Source organism: Haliotis rufescens, unplaced genomic scaffold (assembly GCF_023055435.1).
Source record: "Haliotis rufescens isolate VD_foot unplaced genomic scaffold, xgHalRufe1.0.p SCAF_3, whole genome shotgun sequence".
NCBI lineage: Eukaryota > Metazoa > Mollusca > Gastropoda > Lepetellida > Haliotidae > Haliotis > Haliotis rufescens.
Genome location: NW_025964001.1, coordinates 39136755 through 39158843, shown reverse-complemented (window position 1 = coordinate 39158843; position 22089 = coordinate 39136755). Strand labels below are relative to the sequence as shown.

Here is a 22089-nt window from a genome sequence, read left to right as displayed (position 1 = left end):
ATGGAAAGTGTGGCCAGTAGGAGTCATACGTAGTACAAATAATAAATATATTACAACAGTTGTGGAGGCAGCGACGATTATTTACACACACGCTATATACAAGCAATATGAAAAGTCTGTAGCTGTCCCTTTCCGCGACCACTGTTCGTCTCCCGCTAAATGGATAATGGAAAACACACTGAAATGTTTCTTTTATCTAATAATGTGTAGAGTGGCCAGTAGGAGTGATGAAAAGTAAAGATAATAGATATATTACAACAGTTGTGGAGGCAGCGACGATTATTTACACACACGCTATGTACAAGTGCATGATAGGAAAAGTCTGCAGCTGTCCCTTTCCGCGACCACTGTTCGTCTCCCGCTAAATGGATAATGGAAAACACACAGGGATGTTTCTTTTATCTAATACTGTGTAGTGTGGCCAGTAGGGGTCATACATAGTAAAGATAATAGATATATTACAACAGCTGTGGAGGCAGCGACGATTATTTACATACACTCTATACACAAGCAATATGAAAAGTCTGTAGCTGTCCCTTTCCGCGACCACTGTTCGTCTCCCGTTAAATGGATAATGGAAAACACACAGGGATCTTTCTTTTATCTAATACTGTGTAGTGTGGCCAGTAGGGGTCATACATAGTAAAGATAATAGATATATTACAACAGCTGTGGAGGCAGCGACGATTATTTACATACACTCTATACACAAGCAATATGAAAAGTCTGTAGCTGTCCCTTTCCGCGACCACTGTTCGTCTCCCGCTAAATGGATAATGGAAAACACACAGGGATGTTTCTTTTATCTAATAATGTGTAGTGTGGCCAGTAGGGGTCATACATAGTGCGAATAATAAATATATTGCAACAGTTGTGGAGGTACCGACGATTATTTACCCACACGCTATATACAAGCAATAGGAAAAGTCTGTAGCTGTCCCTTTCCGCGACCACTGTTCGTCTCCCGCTAAATGGATAATGGAAAACACACTGAAATGTTTCTTTTATCTAATAATGTGTAGTGTGGCCAGTAGGAGTGATGGAAAGTAAAGATAATAGATATATTACAACAGTTGTGGAGGCAGCGACGATTATTTACACACACGCTATGTACAAGTGATAGGAAAAGTCTGTAGCTGTCCCTTTCCGCGACCACTGTTCGTCTCCCGTTAAATGGATAATGGAAAACACACAGGGATGTTTCTTTTATCTAATACTGTGTAGTGTGGCCAGTAGGGGTCATACATAGTGCGAATAATAAATATATTACAACAGTTGTGCAGGTAGCGACGATTATTTACATACACTCAATACACAAGCAATATGAAAAGTCTGTACTTGTCCCTTTCCGCGACCAGTGTTCGTCTCCTGTTTAATTGATATTGGAAAACACAAAGGGATGGGTTTTTTTATCTCATAATGTGTAGTGTGGCCAATAGGAGTCATACATAGTACAAATAATAAATATATTACAACAGTTGTTGAGGCAGCGACGATTATTTACACACACACTCTATACACAAGCAATATGAAAAGTCTGTAGCTGTCCCTTTCCGCGACCACTATTCGTCTCCCGCTAAATGGATAATGGAAAACACACAGGGATGTTTCTTTTATCTAATAATGTGTAGAGTGGCCAGTAGGAGTGATGAAAAGTAAAGATAATAGATATATTACAACAGTTGTGGAGGCAGCGACGATTATTTACACACACGATATGTACAAGTGCATGATAGGAAAAGTCTGCAGCTGTCCCTTTCCGCGACCACTGTTCGTCTCCCGCTAAATGGATAATGGAAAACACACAGGGATGTTTCTTTTATCTAATACTGTGTAGTGTGGCCAGTAGGGGTCATACATAGTAAAGATAATAGATATATTACTACAGCTGTGGAGGCAGCGACGATTATTTACATACACTCTATACACAAGCAATATGAAAAGTCTGTAGCTGTCCCTTTCCGCGACCACTGTTCGTCTCCCGCTAAATGGATAATGGAAAACACACAGGGGTGTTTCTTTTATCTAATAATGTGTAGTGTGGCCAGTGGGGGTCATACATAGTGCGAATAATAAATATATTGCAACAGTTGTGGAGGTACCGACGATTATTTACCCACACGCTATATACAAGCAATAGGAAAAGTCTGTAGCTGTCCCTTTCCGCGACCACTGTTCGTCTCCCGCTAAATGGATAATGGAAAACACACAGGGGTGTTTCTTTTATCTAATAATGTGTAGTGTGGCCAGTAGGGGTCATACATAGTGCGAATAATAAATATATTACAACAGTTGTGCAGGTAGCGACGATTATTTACACACACACTCTATACACAAGCAATATGAAAAGTCTGTAGCTGTCCCTTTCCGCGACCACTGTTCGTCTCCCGTTAAATGGATAATGGAAAACACACAGGGATGTTTCTTTTATCTAATAATGGAAAGTGTGGCCAGTAGGAGTCATACGTAGTACAAATAATAAATATATTACAACAGTTGTGGAGGCAGCGACGATTATTTACACACACGCTATATACAAGCAATATGAAAAGTCTGTAGCTGTCCCTTTCCGCGACCACTGTTCGTCTCCCGCTAAATGGATAATGGAAAACACACTGAAATGTTTCTTTTATCTAATAATGTGTAGAGTGGCCAGTAGGAGTGATGAAAAGTAAAGATAATAGATATATTACAACAGTTGTGGAGGCAGCGACGATTATTTACACACACGCTATGTACAAGTGCATGATAGGAAAAGTCTGCAGCTGTCCCTTTCCGCGACCACTGTTCGTCTCCCGCTAAATGGATAATGGAAAACACACAGGGATGTTTCTTTTATCTAATACTGTGTAGTGTGGCCAGTAGGGGTCATACATAGTAAAGATAATAGATATATTACAACAGCTGTGGAGGCAGCGACGATTATTTACATACACTCTATACACAAGCAATATGAAAAGTCTGTAGCTGTCCCTTTCCGCGACCACTGTTCGTCTCCCGTTAAATGGATAATGGAAAACACACAGGGATGTTTCTTTTATCTAATACTGTGTAGTGTGGCCAGTAGGGGTCATACATAGTAAAGATAATAGATATATTACAACAGCTGTGGAGGCAGCGACGATTATTTACATACACTCTATACACAAGCAATATGAAAAGTCTGTAGCTGTCCCTTTCCGCGACCACTGTTCGTCTCCCGCTAAATGGATAATGGAAAACACACAGGGATGTTTCTTTTATCTAATAATGTGTAGTGTGGCCAGTAGGGGTCATACATAGTGCGAATAATAAATATATTGCAACAGTTGTGGAGGTACCGACGATTATTTACCCACACGCTATATACAAGCAATAGGAAAAGTCTGTAGCTGTCCCTTTCCGCGACCACTGTTCGTCTCCCGCTAAATGGATAATGGAAAACACACTGAAATGTTTCTTTTATCTAATAATGTGTAGAGTGGCCAGTAGGAGTGATGAAAAGTAAAGATAATAGATATATTACAACAGTTGTGGAGGCAGCGACGATTATTTACACACACGCTATGTACAAGTGCATGATAGGAAAAGTCTGCAGCTGTCCCTTTCCGCGACCACTGTTCGTCTCCCGCTAAATGGATAATGGAAAACACACAGGGATGTTTCTTTTATCTAATACTGTGTAGTGTGGCCAGTAGGGGTCATACATAGTAAAGATAATAGATATATTACAACAGCTGTGGAGGCAGCGACGATTATTTACATACACTCTATACACAAGCAATATGAAAAGTCTGTAGCTGTCCCTTTCCGCGACCACTGTTCGTCTCCCGCTAAATGGATAATGGAAAACACACAGGGGTGTTTCTTTTATCTAATAATGTGTAGTGTGGCCAGTAGGGGTCATACATAGTGCGAATAATAAATATATTGCAACAGTTGTGGAGGTACCGACGATTATTTACCCACACGCTATATACAAGCAATAGGAAAAGTCTGTAGCTGTCCCTTTCCGCGACCACTGTTCGTCTCCCGCTAAATGGATAATGGAAAACACACTGAAATGTTTCTTTTATCTAATAATGTGTAGTGTGGCCAGTAGGAGTGATGGAAAGTAAAGATAATAGATATATTACAACAGTTGTGGAGGCAGCGACGATTATTTACCCACACGCTATGTACAAGTGATAGGAAAAGTCTGCAGCTGTCCCTTTCCGCGACCAGTGTTCGTCTCCCGTTAAATGGATAATGGAAAACACACAGGGATTTTTCTTTTATCTAATACTGTGTAGTGTGGCCAGTAGGGGTCATACATAGTGCGAATAATAAATATATTACAACAGTTGTGCAGGTAGCGACGATTATTTACATACACTCAATACACAAGCAATATGAAAAGTCTGTACTTGTCCCTTTCCGCGACCAGTGTTCGTCTCCTGTTTAATTGATATTGGAAAACACAAAGGGATGGGTTTTTTTATCTCATAATGTGTAGTGTGGCCAATAGGAGTCATACATAGTAAAAATAATAGATATATTACAACAGTTGTTGAGGCAGCGACGATTATTTACACACACACTCTATACACAAGCAATATGAAAAGTCTGTAGCTGTCCCTTTCCGCGACCACTATTCGTCTCCCGCTAAATGGATAATGGAAAACACACAGGGATGTTTCTTTTATCTAATAATGTGTAGAGTGGCCAGTAGGAGTGATGAAAAGTAAAGATAATAGATATATTACAACAGTTGTGGAGGCAGCGACGATTATTTACACACACGATATGTACAAGTGCATGATAGGAAAAGTCTGCAGCTGTCCCTTTCCGCGACCACTGTTCGTCTCCCGCTAAATGGATAATGGAAAACACACAGGGATGTTTCTTTTATCTAATACTGTGTAGTGTGGCCAGTAGGGGTCATAGATAGTAAAGATAATAGATATATTACAACAGCTGTGGAGGCAGCGACGATTGTTTACATACACTCTATACACAAGCAATATGAAAAGTCTGTAGCTGTCCCTTTCCGCGACCACTGTTCGTCTCCCGCTAAATGGATAATGGAAAACACACAGGGGTGTTTCTTTTATCTAATAATGTGTAGTGTGGCCAGTAGGGGTCATACATAGTGCGAATAATAAATATATTGCAACAGTTGTGGAGGTACCGACGATTATTTACCCACACGCTATATACAAGCAATAGGAAAAGTCTGTAGCTGTCCCTTTCCGCGACCACTGTTCGTCTCCCGCTAAATGGATAATGGAAAACACACTGAAATGTTTCTTTTATCTAATAATGTGTAGTGTGGCCAGTAGGAGTGATGGAAAGTAAAGATAATAGATATATTACAACAGTTGTGGAGGCAGCGACGATTATTTACACACACGCTATGTACAAGTGATAGGAAAAGTCTGCAGCTGTCCCTTTCCGCGACCACTGTTCGTCTCCCGCTAAATGGATAATGGAAAACACACAGGGATTTTTCTTTTATCTAATACTGTGTAGTGTGGCCAGTAGGGGTCATACATAGTGCGAATAATAAATATATTACAACAGTTGTGCAGGTAGCAACGATTATTTACATACACTCTATACACAAGCAATATGAAAAGTCTGTACTTGTCCCTTTCCGCGACCACTGTTCGTCTCCTGTTTAATTGATATTGGAAAACACACAGGGATGGGTTTTTTTATCTAATAATGTGTAGTGTGGCCAGTAGGAGTCATACATAGTAAAAATAATAGATATATTACAACAGTTGTTGAGGCAGCGACGATTATTTACACACACACTCTATACACAAGCAATATGAAAAGTCTGTAGCTGTCCCTTTCCGCGACCACTATTCGTCTCCCGCTAAATGGATAATGGAAAACACACAGGGATGTTTCTTTTATATAATAATGGGAAGTGTGGCCAGTAGGAATCATACATAGTAAAGATAATAGATATATTACAACAGCTGTGGAGGCAGCGACGATTATTTACACACACACTCTATAAACAAGCAATATGAAAAGACTGTAGCTGTCCCTTTCCGCGACCACTGTTCGTCTCCCGTTAAATGGATAATGGAAAACACACAGGGATGTTTCTTTTATCTAATAATGGGAAGTGTGGCCAGAAAGAGTCATACATAGTAAAGATAATAGATATATTACAACAGCTGTGGAGGCAGCGACGATTATTTACACACACACTCTATACACAAGCAATATGAAAAGTCTGTAGCTGTCCCTTTCCGCGACCACTGTTCGTCTCCCGTTAAATGGATAATTGAAAACACACAGGGATGTTTCTTTTATCTAATAATGTGTAGTGTGGCCAGTAGGGGTCATACATAGTGCGAATAATAAATATATTACAACAGTTGTGGAGGCAGCGACGATTATTTACCCACACGCTATATACAAGCAATAGGAAAAGTCTGTAGCTGTCCCTTTCCGCGACCACTGTTCGTCTCCCGCTAAATGGATAATGGAAAACACACTGAAATGTTTCTTTTATCTAATAATGTGTAGTGTGGCCAGTAGGAGTGATGGAAAGTAAAGATAATAGATATATTACAACAGTTGTGGAAGGAGCGACGATTATTTACACACACGCTATGTACAAGTGATAGGAAAAGTCTGCAGCTGTCCCTTTCCGCGACCAGTGTTCGTCTCCCGCTAAATGGATAATGGAAAACACACAGGGATGTTTCTTTTATCTAATACTGTGTAGTGTGGCCAGTAGGGGTCATACATAGTGCGAATAATAAATATATTACAACAGCTGTGGAGGCAGCGACGATTATTTACACACACACTCTATACATAAGCAATATGAAAAGTCTGTAGCTGTCCCTTTCCGCGACCACTGTTTGTCTCCCGCTAAATGGATAATGGAAAACACACAGGGGTGTTTCTTTTATCTAATAATGTGTAGTGTGGCCAGTAGGGGTCATACATAGTGCGAATAATAAATATATTGCAACAGTTGTGGAGGTACCGACGATTATTTACCCACACGCTATATACAAGCAATAGGAAAAGTCTGTAGCTGTCCCTTTCCGCGACCACTGTTCGTCTCCCGCTAAATGGATAATGGAAAACACACAGGGGTGTTTCTTTTATCTAATAATGTGTAGTGTGGCCAGTAGGGGTCATACATAGTGCGAATAATAAATATATTACAACAGTTGTGCAGGTAGCGACGATTATTTACATACACTCTATACACAAGCAATATGAAAAGTCTGTACTTGTCCCTTTCCGCGACCAGTGTTCGTCTCCTGTTTAATTGATATTGGAAAACACACAGGGATGGGTTTTTTTATCTAATAATGTGTAGTGTGGCCAGTAGGAGTCATATCATTATGTTTCAACAGTTGTGGAGGTAGTGACCACTATTTACCCACATGCTATAAGCGAGCAATATAAAAAGTCTGTAGTTGTCCCTTTCAGCGACCAGTGTTCGTCTCCTGTTTAATTGATAAGTGAAAACACACATGGATGTTTCTTTGATATAACAATGTGTAAAGTGACCAGTAGGGGTCATGCATAGGAAAAATATTCTATATATTACAACAGCTGTGGGGGTAGTGACCATCATTTACCCACGCGCTATATCCAAGCAATATGAAAAGTCTGTAGTTGTCCCTTTCCGCGACCACTATTCGTCTCCTGTTTAATTGATATTGGAAAACACACAGGGATGTTTCTTTTATCTAATAATGGAAAGTGTGGCCAGTAGGGGTCATACATAGTAAAAATAATAGATATATTACAACAGTTGTTGAGGCAGCGACGATTATTTACACACACACTCTATACACAAGCAATATGAAAAGTCTGTAGCTGTCCCTTTCCGCGACCACTATTCGTCTCCCGCTAAATGGATAATGGAAAACACACAGGGATGTTTCTTTTATCTAATAATGGGAAGTGTGGCCAGTAGGGGTCATACATAGTAAAGATAATAGATATATTACAACAGCTGTGGAGGCAGCGACGATTATTTACACACACACTCTATAAACAAGCAATATGAAAAGTCTGTAGCTGTCCCTTTCCGCGACCACTGTTCGTCTCCCGCTAAATGGATAATTGAAAACACACAGGGATGTTTCTTTTATCTAATAATGGGAAGTGTGGCCAGTAGGAGTCATACATAGTAAAGGTAATAGATATATTACAACAGCTGTGGAGGCAGCGACGATTATTTACACACACACTCTATATACAAGCAATATGAAAAGTCTGTAGCTGTCCCTTTCCGCGACCACTGTTCGTCTCCCGCTAAATGGATAATGGAAAACACACAGGGATGTTTCTTTTATCTAATAATGGAAAGTGTGGCCAGTAGGAGTCATACGTAGTACAAATAATAAATATATTACAACAGTTGTGGAGGCAGCGACGATTATTTACCCACACGCTATATACAAGCAATAGGAAAAGTCTGTAGCTGCCCTTTCCGCGACCTCTGTTCGTCTCCCGCTAAATGGATAATGGAAAACACACTGAAATGTTTCTTTTATCTAATAATGTGTAGAGTGGCCAGTAGGAGTGATGAAAAGTAAAGATAATAGATATATTACAACAGTTGTGGAGGCAGCGACGATTATTTACACACCCGCTATGTACAAGTGCATGATAGGAAAAGTCTGCAGCTGTCCCTTTCCGCGACCACTGTTCGTCTCCCGCTAAATGGATAATGGAAAACACACAGGGATGTTTCTTTTATCTAATACTGTGTAGTGTGGCCAGTAGGGGTCATACATAGTAAAGATAATAGATATATTACAACAGCTGTGGAGGCAGCGACGATTATTTACATACACTCTATACACAAGCAATATGAAAAGTCTGTAGCTGTCCCTTTCCGCGACCACTGTTCGTCTCCCGCTAAATGGATAATGGAAAACACACAGGGGTGTTTCTTTTATCTAATAATGTGTAGTGTGGCCAGTAGGGGTCATACATTGTGCGAATAATAAATATATTGCAACAGTTGTGGAGGTACCGACGATTATTTACCCACACGCTATATACAAGCAATAGGAAAAGTCTGTAGCTGTCCCTTTCCGCGACCATTGTTCGTCTCCCGCTACATGGATAATGGAAAACACACTGAAATGTTTCTTTTATCTAATAATGTGTAGTGTGGCCAGTAGGAGTGATGGAAAGTAAAGATAATAGATATATTACAACAGTTGTGGAGGCAGCGACGATTATTTACACACACGCTATGTACAAGTGATAGGAAAAGTCTGCAGCTGTCCCTTTCCGCGACCACTGTTCGTCTCCCGCTAAATGGATAATGGAAAACACATAGGGATGTTTCTTTTATCTAATACTGTGTAGTGTGGCCAGTAGGGGCCATACATAGTGCGAATAATAAATATATTACAACAGTTGTGCAGGTAGCAACGATTATTTACATACACTCTATACACAAGCAATATGAAAAGTCTGTACTTGTCCCTTTCCGCGACCAGTGTTCGTCTCCTGTTTAATTGATATTGGAAAACACAAAGGGATGGGGTTTTTTATCTCATAATGTGTAGTGTGGCCAGTAGGAGTCATACATAGTAAAAATAATAGATATATTACAACAGTTGTTGAGGCAGCGACGATTATTTACACACACACTCTATACACAAGCAATATGAAAAGTCTGTAGCTGTCCCTTTCCGCGACCACTATTCGTCTCCCGCTAAATGGATAATGGAAAACACACAGGGATGTTTCTTTTATCTAATAATGGGAAGTGTGGCCAGTAAGAATCATACATAGTAAAGATAATAGATATATTACAACAGCTGTGGAGGCAGCGACGATTATTTACACACACACTCTATACACAAGCAATATGAAAAGTCTGTAGCTGTCCCTTTCCGCGACCACTATTCGTCTCCCGCTAAATGGATAATGGAAAACACACAGGGATGTTTCTTTTATCTAATAATGGGAAGTGTGGCCAGTAGGAGTCATACATAGTAAAGATAATAGATATATTACTACAGCTGTGGAGGCAGCGACGATTATTTACACACACACTCTATACACAAGCAATATGAAAAGTCTGTAGCTGTCCCTTTCCGCGACCACTATTCGTCTCCCGCTAAATGGATAATGGAAAACACACTGAAATGTTTCTTTTATCTAATAATGGGAAGTGTGGCCAGTAGGAGTCATACATAGTAAAGATAATAGATATATTACAACAGCTGTGGAGGCAGCGACGATTATTTACACACACACTCTATACACAAGCAATATGAAAAGTCTGTAGCTGTCCCTTTCCGCGACCACTGTTCGTCTCCCGTTAAATGGATAATTGAAAACACACAGGGATGTTTCTTTTATCTAATAATGTGTAGTGTGGCTAGTAGGGGTCATACATAGTGCGAATAATAAATATATTACAACAGTTGTGGAGGCAGCGACGATTATTTACCCACACGCTATATACAAGCAATAGGAAAAGTCTGTAGCTGTCCCTTTCCGCGACCACTGTTCGTCTCCCGCTAAATGGATAATGGAAAACACACTGAAATGTTTCTTTTATCTAATAATGTGTAGTGTGGCCAGTAGGAGTCATACATAGTAAAGATAATAGATATATTACAACAGTTGTGGAGGCAGCGACGATTATTTACACACACGCTATGTACAAGTGATAGGAAAAGTCTGTAGCTGTCCCTTTCCGCGACCACTGTTCGTCTCCCGCTAAATGGATAATGGAAAACACACAGGGATGTTTCTTTTATCTAATACTGTGTAGTGTGGCCAGTAGGGGTCATACATAGTGCGAATAATAAATATATTACAACAGTTGTGGAGGTAGCGACGATTATTTACATACACTCTATACACAAGCAATATGAAAAGTCTGTACTTGTCCCTTTCCGCGACCACTGTTCGTCTCCCGCTAAATGGATAATGTAAAACACACAGGGATGTTTCTTTCAACTAATAATGTGTAGAGTGACCAGTAGGGGTCATACATATAAATATATATATATATATATATATATACATTACAACAGTTGTGGAGGTAGCGACGATTATTTACACACACGCTACACAAGGATGTTTCCTTTATATGATAATGTGCAGTGTGGCATGTCAGTGGCGTAAATATAAAAAACATATTTGTATTATAATAGTTGTGGGGTAGTGGGGTTATTGTTCCCACACCAGGCAACATGAACAGTCTGTAGTTGTCCCTTTCCCAGACCAATATAATTATTTGATCACTGTGTTCGGTTCTTCGCTCAGGATGCTGTTCGGGGTACCTTGACTTTACTGAGGGTTTATTGAGAATCACATGTTAAGTAAGGATAAGAATTTATGGATGAACAACTTATTTATTACAATTAAGAGCGACTTTTCGGTGTAGGTTCTAAAGCCGTTATCAAAGTGATATACAGAGCCTGGTTGACAAGTATATACAAGTCGGAAGCAATGTTTATACAGTAGAGTAGATATTGTTATACTGGAGTAGAGAATCCTGTTATGTATATACAAGGCCATTCGTGCAACAAGTTGTCCCAGTTTCCCAGACCAATGCCCGTCCCCCGTACAAATAATAATTGTATAATACTAGTTATGGGGGTATTGTGGCGATGATTTTCCCACAGCCAATGCAAGGCAATAGGAACAGTGTGCAGTTGTTCCTTTCACAGACCAATGTTCGCGCCCCGTATAAAATAATATGAAACATACGCAATGCTCTTTTTTCATAATAATGTGTAAGAGTGCCGTTTCAGTGGACCGAATAAAAAAGCACTGTATTATACCCATTGTAGGGGTAGCCATGAGGATTTTTACATATCTAAAAAAGGCAATATGAAGACTCTGTAGTTGTCACTTTCCCAGACCAACGTACGCCTCTCGTTTAATTGATGGGGAAAATACACAAGGATGTTTCTTTTATATAATAGTAATGTGTAGAGTGACCAGTCAGTGGCTTGAGTATACAAAAAATAATTGTATTAAACTGGTTGTAGGGGTAGCGGCGATGATTTACGCACACGCTATATACAAGGCAATATGAAGAGTCTGTAGTTGTCTGTAGTTGTTTATAAAATAACGAAAATACGCAAAGCTCTATTTCATAACCTATGTGTAGGGTGGCTACAAAGAATACATTCTGAAGAACGTTGACTAGATTAAAGTGAGTCAGCATAAATGGCACTGGATTCGAATATGCCAAAGCACGTATTTTTCCATATTTTTTATCTGTGAATTCGACGATATAGGATATCGTGGTAAAGCTTATGTTAAGTCGAGATTCCCCTTTGATAGAAATTATTTAAATCCGATTGTCAAAAGAAAATATTGTATAAAAAAAGTGAGCTAACCAGTTTAATCATATCTGTTTACCTCTCTGATGACTTGATAGCAAAAAATAAGGGATCAGAGTAAATTAAAGTGGCCTGTGTTCTGAAAAGAAAGTTCGGCTATCGTTTGTCAGCTATATTTGTGAGATTGCGAGAATGTGTATAATGAATATGTATGTATATGTCCGTTCTAGTACCTAGACAAACGGATTTTACAAACATGCATGTATTTATTAGTTTAGTGTAGTGTGATACATTACCACGATGTCTAAAGAGGAGACTGAATCAAATCACAGATGATCTCAATCGTCACCTCACTAACAGTACAGATAAAAAAAATAATGGCTTTAAATGTGTTAAAATTGAGTGAGCTTGATCGAGTAAGTATATATACATATTATATATAAAAGAATACTGCGTTCATAATATTTATTCAGACAAAAATGTATGGAATTGTTATAATTTGACTGGGATTTGTCTATAGATAGCCGCGCATTTCGTATTGTCGTGCGGAAGCTTAAATACAGTATAGTTGAACTACACGCGCGAGTATAACAGGCATACCTCTCGATAAACGTAGCTCTGAGGCCTGGTCTGGGAAAGGGACGTATACTGACTCGACCTTCCTATAGGGTAACGCCTAGCTAGGTGCATGCGCATCGAGTGCTTCCGCCTTGGTGTTTACTTCCGCTGGTCGGAAGAAACGCTAGCAGTCAGGATTCGGGTTGTAGGTGCTCCCCACCGCCTACTGTGGTAGTCAGCCTCGGTATAACAGTGGTAACGTATTACTTCATGTAATTTGTAGAATTTTCCTATTCGGAATATTCTATAAGTAATACGTTACCACTGGGCTGCTGCCCGCCCGTCCGTCCCCCGAGCACTTGCTCTCGCAAGAGACAAGAGTGAAGGGTGTCACATGGCAGCTAGGTGGCTACGCACGTGCTGCATGAGGTAATTGAGATCTCTGTGGTAGATTTCGCTATAGCAGCAGTTGTGGGAGACAACAGCCTCGGTATAACAGTGGTAACGTATTACTTATAGAATATTCCGAATAGGAAAATTCTACAAATTTATAATTATCTCTGTATGCTTAATTTATCGGTTATCTCTGTATGCTTAATTTATCAGGTATCTCTGTATAAGTAATTTATCAAGTATCTCTGTATGAGTAATTTATCCGTTATCTCTGTATGAGTAATTTATCCGTTATCTCTGTATAAGTAGTTTATCAGGTATATCTGTATAAGTAGTTTATCTGGTATCTCTGTATAAGTAGTTTATCAGATATCTCTCGTCAATCACTCTTCTCACATTTAGCTCATAGTGTGTAATAACTGAAGTAATGTTAAAAGTGGCACAAACAAAACCAGCTCAGTAACCGGGCATAGGAAATCACTTTAAAATGCTTATGAATCTATCCACACCGTAGAGTATGTGTAGTGCTATCAGTTGTAGGACAGTGGCATAGATAGTTGTGTTTGCTATTCCTCTGGTTTCTGCAGCAAGTCTTAAAGGATGCCTTACAGTGGAGAATTGAGCAGGAGACGCTGAAGAAGATTGATGAGAACCAGGTTGTGATTGATGAGAAGAGATCTCAACATGATGTTGTGTACAAGCAGAAGGTTCAGCTGAGGAGGGAGAGTGGACGCAAGTACGCCACAAGCTCCCAGAAACAGAAGGAAACAATCATTGGATATGAGGGGCCACAGCTGTCACTGGTCCTTAAGGGTGAGTAACATGGTATATGAGGGGCCGCAGCTGTCACTGGTCCTTAAGGGTGAGTAACATGGTGTATGAGGGGCTACAGCTGTCACTGGTCCTTGAAGGTGAGTAACATGGTATATGAGGGCTGCAGCTGTCACTGGTCCTTATGGGTGAGTAACACGGTATATGAGGGGCCTCAACTGTCACTGGTCCTTAAGGGTGAGTAACATGATATATGAGGGCCGCAGGTGTCACTGGTCCTTAAGGGTGAGTAACATGGTATATGAGGGGCCACAGCTGTCACTGGTCCTTAAGGGTGAGTAACAAGGTATATGAGGGCCGCAGGTGTCACTGGTCCTTAAGGGTGAGTAACATGGTATATGAGGGGCCTCAACTGTCACTGGTCCTTAAGGGTGAGTAACATGGTATATGAGGGGCCTCAACTGTCACTGGTCCTTAAGGGTGAGTAACATGGTATATGAGGGGCCACAGCTGTCACTGGTCCTTATTAAAGTGCACGTAAATTCCAAATAGCAACTAGCAGATTTCAGTACTTTAGGGCATACTTAATCACAAATGCTTGACCAAAATTATTTTGGAAAAGGGAAAACAGACAACAACAAACAACAGCTGAAATTGACCCCAACGAAAATATGTGCCACTGAGGGGATTCCCCGAACTGGGGGTAAATCGGTTTCTCTGTGTTTGACACGCTGTGCAGTTTCTATGATCTTGATGGTGCCCAGTCTGCCTGGTGGTTTATTTGGGGTCTGCCTACTTGTCCGGCTTGCCCTCATTTCGCCTACACCTCATTTCGCCTACACCTCATTTCGCCTACAATAATTCAAATGCTTAATTGCCTCATCCCTATTATATGAATGGGCATTGTCCATCTCAGGCTGTTAACTAATCCAAGCGCTTATCTAATCCAAGCGGCATAGAGGTTCAAAGTGAAGTTTTTACAACCTATGACTTGGTCATTCTGTTAATCCTTAGTTGTTTTGAATGTGCAAGTAAATCTTGTTTAGTAAATAAATCTTATTTAATAATTAAGGTGTAAAGAAGCCTATCATCGCTTCTCACATTGTTTGTAATTGTTACAAATTGGTTAGTTCTTAGTATTGGTTTAATTAAAGGAAATTAGATGTCTGCTCAATTGTTGAACTGTTATTGTTGTTATTATTGCATTGGTATATATGTACCTGACCTATCAGCTTACTAGTCAGCATCACAATGGCAAATCTTCAGAGAGCGGAGTTTGTAACATCACAAAGACGTGGCCAGCAAGTACTTTATGCAGGCTATAGATACAGACTGAATGTCAAGCGTCAAGTTGCTGTTCAACACGTCGTTTCTACAACTCCTCACAGCCACCCCCCTGTAGAGAATGAAGAACACATCAGACTCATTGGTCGACTCAAGCAGCGTTTCCAGACCGACATTTCTCCTGTACAGCAGATATACAACGCAGAACTGGATCAACTTGATGAAGAAGTAGCTGCAACTACCCCTTCTTTTGCAAGTGTTCAAGCTTCCCTGTACAGAAACAGAGCCAAGACTATTCCACAAGTTCCAGAAACCAGAGCAGCAGTCAACTTGGAAGGAACTTGGACACAGACAGAAGATGGAAGAGACTTTCTGTGCATCAATGACGGGGACAACACACTACTGGTGTTTGCTACCACTGAGATGTTAGAAATCATGAGTGACTCTGACAGTTTGTTTATGGATGGTATTTTTTTGTTTGTCCTAGCTTGTGGCTCCAAGTGTATATTATTCATTGTCTTGTAAATGGTAAAATGTATCCTGTTGCTTTTTCGTTGCTTCCTAACAAGACCAAACAGACATATGTTAGACTATTTAGGTTGTTGAAGGACAATGTAGGAACCAGAACTGGTACTGAACTTTCTCCAGAGGTGTTTCAGACTGATTACGAGTCAGCAGTCATAAGTGCCATTGCAGAGTTTTTTCCTGATAGTTATGTGAGGGGTTGTCTGTTTCACTATTCACAAGCTTTGTGGCGTCAGGTGGTTGAGAGAGGTCTTGTATGAGAATACACGAACAATCCAGCAATTCAGTCCCATGTTCGACGTGCCGCAGCCCTGCCACTTCTCCCACTTGACCAGGTACAGAATGCATGGGTTGAGGTGATGGAGCAAGGACCTGATGATCAACAGATTGGAGATTTTAACGACTATGTCACCAGCACATGGGTAGATGACGATGCTAGATCCCCCTGCCATATTTGGAACCAGCATGACAACACCGGTCCCCGATCCAACAACCATCCGGAAGGGTTCTACTGTGGACTGAAAAAGAGAATGCCCCGATCTCACCCTAACATCTATCAGTTCTTGAAGGAGATCAAGAAGATTGAAAAGGCAGACAGACGCTCCAGGAAACATATTGATCTTGGAGGATCATGCAGACCCCGAGCTCGTGTTGACAGACAAAGGGACGAAAGAATTGAAAGACTAAAGACACACCTTCTTAGTGGAAGAAAAACTGTAATGCAACTTCTTGATGCCGTTGGATATGTACTTAAGCTACAGTAATCATGAGTCATTATTATTATTACTGCATAATGTAAATATCAGCTATTAAACAATGTATGAAGCTTCAAGATTGTCTTGTCTGTTTAACCTTCTTTTGGGTCAGTTCATTATTTTAGAGGTAACACAGCACTTGACTTATGTGCAGTCAGCTGTAAATTTGTTTTGATAAGGGTGTAGGCGAAATGAGGTGTAGGCGAAATGAGGACAGGCCACTTGTCCATCACCTATTGTTATATGTACAAATTCACTCAAGCATGGAGACTGGTAAGACAATAGAGAATTAAAAGGAGGCATCTCACATATGACACAACTTCTTGGGGAACTAAACTGTATGTTAGTAATAAAATGCTTCTTACAGATAGTAAATTGTTTTTTTAATTATTCACAATATCAAGATCAAAGGTGACATTTAATCCATTCAACAATGTATGCAATGTTGTTATGTTTGTAGGATTATCAGAATCACATTGGCCAGTGAAAACGTTTGTCACACATTCCTGACCATTATCCACTAAATAGGATGTTAAGCTGGAGCAAATATTCATCATGTCACATAAACATGTTGTAATTCCAGCTGACGTGGATGGTTCCCTTGAAGCCATACTCGACACTCTGGACACATTCCACTCCAAGAAATGTCGCCTGGACTTGATCCATTACGGCGTCGGGAACGTGACAGAAACTGATGTTCAGCTGGCTGAAAACTTCAGTGGTAAGTTCAACCAGTTCAGTTTCACTTGAGAAAATTTGGCATCAAGTTGGGCAATTTTAGTTGTTTGTCTGACAATTCCAATGATAAGTTTCAATAATACTTGACAATTCACTGGTAAATCAGTCACTTCATTAAAAAGATATATGTCTAGGATTCCTTAGACAGCTTCCAGCTCTTGGCAGGTAAATTGTGAAAAAATATTATTTTGTTCAAGACAAGTCTAATAGTGTCAATAATATTTGACAATTCACTGGTAAATCAGTCACTTCATTGAAAAGGGATATGTCTAGGATTCCATAGACAGGTAAATTGTGAAAAAATATAATTTTGTTCGAAATTGGGATTTTTCTTCAAAGCTCTTATTTTCATGAATTCAGAGGTATTTTACCATAATATAAATTATTGATCATTTTGTTCAATAAGCATCATTGCCTTTTTCTCTTTGTTGGTCCTATTGTCAGTGAAATATAAGGTACGTCTACAAAGCCATATTTAAACATTGTTTGTAACTATAACAACAATTTGGGAATGTTTACTGACATTTGCTGCAGTCTTGGGGCCTCTAAGCAGGTCTAGATAGATTCCTGCAACTACACTGGAAACTCTGACACTTAGAAGGTGCCTATCATTTTGCAGGAGAGATATTTTGCTTCAACGTCAAGACACCCGAGTCAGTTGCCAAAGTGGCGCGGTCCAAGTCAATCCCCATCAAGATGCACAATGTCATCTACAACCTGTTTGACAACCTGCTGGACAGTCTTTCTGCTAGACTCCCTCATGTGGAGGAGGAGGAGGTTTTAGGTAACACTGCTGTGTTTACAGTCCACTAGATAGGAAACCCATGAAAGATCCGGGTTGGAATTGATCTTCAGAATCCAATGCTTGTCATAAGAGGCCACTAATGCAATCAGGTGGTGACTTGGTTGATGCATGTCATATCTCAATTTCGTAGATCGATGCACATGATATCATTCATTCACTGGATTGTCTGGTTCAGACTTGATTATTTCCAGACTGTCCTGATATATCTGGAATAGCTCTGAATGTGGCGTTAAACAACAAACAAAACAAGCCAAGGAGATAGGAAGCTGTACCACTGGGACACGTTTAGAAGGTCCCCAGTGCCATGTGGTTGTCATGGAAGGAAACTAACATGAAAACCATGTGCTGTTGAGTATTGGTAGTACTTTGATGGGTGTTTTCTTTTAGGGTTGGGTTAATGTGGCCTGGACTGGTGCAGAACCATTCAACATCCCATAATTTGATTTGTTGGGAAATCGACACTCCTTTGGTGATTCAAGTTGTTACAGATCCTTTTTGTTAGTCTGACGTTTCAAATTGTATTATGCAGAGCGATATAGCAGTTAATGTGAGATTACACAGCGACAGTGTCTCTTTTTCATAAATGACACTATTAATTATATAGAAATCACACCAGAATGTGGACCAATCACTCTTTCACCAGGTTGAATGCCCATGTTATGGCATTGAGGCCAAGTTTTGTTCTGAATACAGTAAACTACGTTTATAACAAACTCAAAGGGACCACTGATTTTGATTTGTTATAACTGTAGTTCATTATTAGCATTATATATAAGTACAATAATTTTGAAGTTGTTATCCATAAAATTGTGTCTACCTTGTCATCCGTCAACTTCAAACAATTCAATACTTTTGAACATGATGTTAAACGCCATTTCACCTCACCTCTTCTCACATCAAAGTGACATTTGGTGAAACCACAGCTCAGTGTATCAGAACTGTTTCAGGGGAAGCCGAGGTGAAGAGTGTGTTCGAGGTGACAGCCAGAAAGAAGAAGATACCTGTTGCCGGGTGTCGCTGTATAAAAGGAGCTCTCCATAGGAAGCAAGGGTTCAAGGTCATACGCAGTAATGAAGTCATTTATAATGGTAAGTAATGTTGATAATGTTATGTGAGTGACTTTCACACGAAACGGGTTTAATTCCCTACTTGGATACAACGCGGGAAGCTTCACCTTGCTATCCCCGTTCTGATATTGCAAGAGCATTGCAATAAGGAAATAAGCTTACTGTGTTTTGAAATTGGAGGTAGTCTAACTGTAGATTAGGTACCTCTTATTTTAATTTGGAACAAAGCCTTTTTGTGACTGATGATCATGAGACCCTGACACAGTGGTTTGTGTGTGTTTTTGTTAATTGTGTTTGTGTGGAATACATAGATTTCTTCCTATTTCATAAGCTGTTGTTCTAATATTGAATGTATACAATTCTAATTCACCAGCCATTGTTATATGCATCTATGCATAGGCTATAGATAGATTGATGTTTTCATATGCAATGTTTTGTGTGAAATGGAATGTTGATTTTGAGGTAGTGAATGGAATAAGGTACCTGATTTTTATTTTTATTTGCTTTGACCAATCAGAATCAGAATCCAGCGGCATTGTAGAATACAATCTGTGTCACTATGTCTGGGGTGGTTGCATTTGTGTGTCATTGTGACCTGGTGTGGATTGTTCATGTTCAAGCAGTTGAGAACTGGTTTGCCTGGTTTAGAATCAATTATTTACAGATCACCATGTTATACAGGCAGTAGCTGGAATATTGCGTAAAACAACATTCACTCTCTCACTCCCTCTCTCAGCCATTCTTATGTCAAGCTGGTTTCTGAGAGTAGGTCATGGCAGGTGAAAGACCACATTTGCGGCCCCGAATGTTAGTAGTAGTAGGTTTAACGCAGCACTCAGCAATATTCCAGATATATGACGACGGTCTGTAAATAATAGAGTCTGGACCAGACAATCCAGTGATTGATGTCGTGAGCATTGATCCACGCAATTGGGATACAATGACATGCATCAACCAAGTCAGCGAGCCTGACCACCCGATCCCGTTAGTCGCCTCTTACGACAAGCATAGTCGCCTTTAATCATGTTAATGGCAAACATGGGTTGCTGAAGACCTATTCTACTGGTGGTAGTAATAGTAGTAGTAGTAGTGGTGGTGGTAGTAGTAGTAGTAGTAGTAGCTGAATAGAGTTACCTCCCGTTATGGCAGAAGTAGCATAGTGGCAGAACACAAGGACTTGGAAGCTGAGGACGTGGTGACTGAAAGTTACATTTAATAACCATCCCTTCATTTAAAATTGTTTTGTTCTTGTGGTTTTCTTTGTTAAAGTTTTTGAGATAACAATCAATAGATGTATGAAGAAAGAGGTATTAGACCTGCATTTCAGTGATTTCATCATTTCTTACTATTTTATGTAGTGTATCATGATATCAGTAGTATCGTCAGTCTGTATCGTGATATCAGGCAATACTCAGCTTTAGACAGATTCCACTTCACTGAAATTCATCTCTGACTAATTTGTTTACTGTTTGCCATCTTAAGGCCATTTCTATAGAACTTATCATGCTGCCATGATTGTTATTCCAGGAGAAATTGCCAGCTTGAAGCACTTCAAGGAGGAGGTGGATAATGTGAAGACAGACATGATGTGTGGAATAAGCCTGGAAGACCCGTCTCTCACCTTCCAGGCCGGCGATGTCATCCAGTGTGTACAGATCAAACACGTGCAACAAGACATTGATTGGCAACCAGAGTTTTGACAATAGGCTGGCTGTAGACATTTTGTTTTACCACATTATTCACGAAATGCATTCTCTAAATACGTGAATACTTGTACTTATGCAATTTTAAATATTTTCTACCTAATTAGGTTTGTTTTTGACATCATAATTTCTGGACATATAAAAACAAATACTTTATGCTCTGCATACATTTCAATGATTTCTCAGATTTTGTGGTGATTTTTATACTGAGCCTAATTATGATGGACAGCGTCGATGGCGTTGGTTGATACATATTTTTAACATAATCCCCTCCGAGGTTCACACATTTATCCTAGCAATGCTGGAGTGCCTGTATTCCACTGGTGTAGAAGGCTTCCTTGTGGTGGTGTAAAAAGTTCTCCACAGCAGAAATGATGTCATCATCATCTGCATTATGCTTGCCTGACAGTTCTTTCTTCAAGCTTGGGAAGAGGTGGAAATCTGAGTTCAGAACCACAGTCACACTTTGTGGCCTTAGCAACAACAGACTTATGTGCATTTGCAAGAGTGAATATTATCCTACCCTATTTTTCATCCTGGGGATGAAATTCTCTAGTGTCAGGATAATTCTCCCTCGTGAATTTGAACCCATACCAGTGTTGCACTAAGGTAGGATACTTTACTCTAGAGTCAAACTTCCCCCGGGATAATATTTAGGTCGGATATAATCCTTGCTTACACATTGTCCTTTGGAACAACACACCTTTAATGAGTTTTTCATGACATTCAGCCTTAAGTTTTTCATGCAGTTGCCAATGCAGGTTAGCATAATATTGGCCATTAATGGTCTGACCTTTTTGGGAGGGGGCGGTCGGGTAACCTACTGGTTAAAGCGTTGGCTTGTCACGCCGAAGACCCGGGTTCGATTCCCGACAGTGGTACAATGTGTGAAGCCCATTTCTGTTGTCCCCCGCTGTGATATTGCTGGAATATTGCTAAAAGCAGTGTAAAACCATACTCACTCACTCACTTTTTGGGAGGTAGTCCACCAGTAGGATTCCTTTGGAAACCTAGAGAACCGAAGCTGTCTTCTTACCAGGCCTTCTTCTTCAAGATGTTTCCACTGCTTTGAGTATTGTTTTGGCTCTGGCTGATAGTGGTGAACCCATTTCTCATGAAAGATGATGAACCTGGAGCATTTCTGATCAGGAGTCAGAAGCCTTGGAAATCAGCATCTTGAAACTTTTGTCATGCCCTCTTCATTCCTCA

General features: G+C 40.0%; 1 protein-coding gene across 2 annotated transcripts in view; it reads left to right on the top strand.

Annotated features, from left to right (window-relative positions):
* Positions 1-22089, top strand: part of LOC124118340 (translation initiation factor IF-2, mitochondrial-like) — an 81027-nt gene extending 58938 nt beyond the window's left edge. For both annotated transcript variants that reach the window (XM_046480437.2, XM_046480435.2), the window contains exons 13-17: positions 13820-14045; positions 17151-17288; positions 17925-18089; positions 19058-19198; positions 20705-22089. In XM_046480437.2, coding sequence (XP_046336393.2) covers positions 13820-14045; positions 17151-17288; positions 17925-18089; positions 19058-19198; positions 20705-20877 — 843 coding nt within the window. In that variant the 3' untranslated portion in view covers positions 20878-22089. The remainder of the gene's footprint in view (positions 1-13819; positions 14046-17150; positions 17289-17924; positions 18090-19057; positions 19199-20704) is intronic.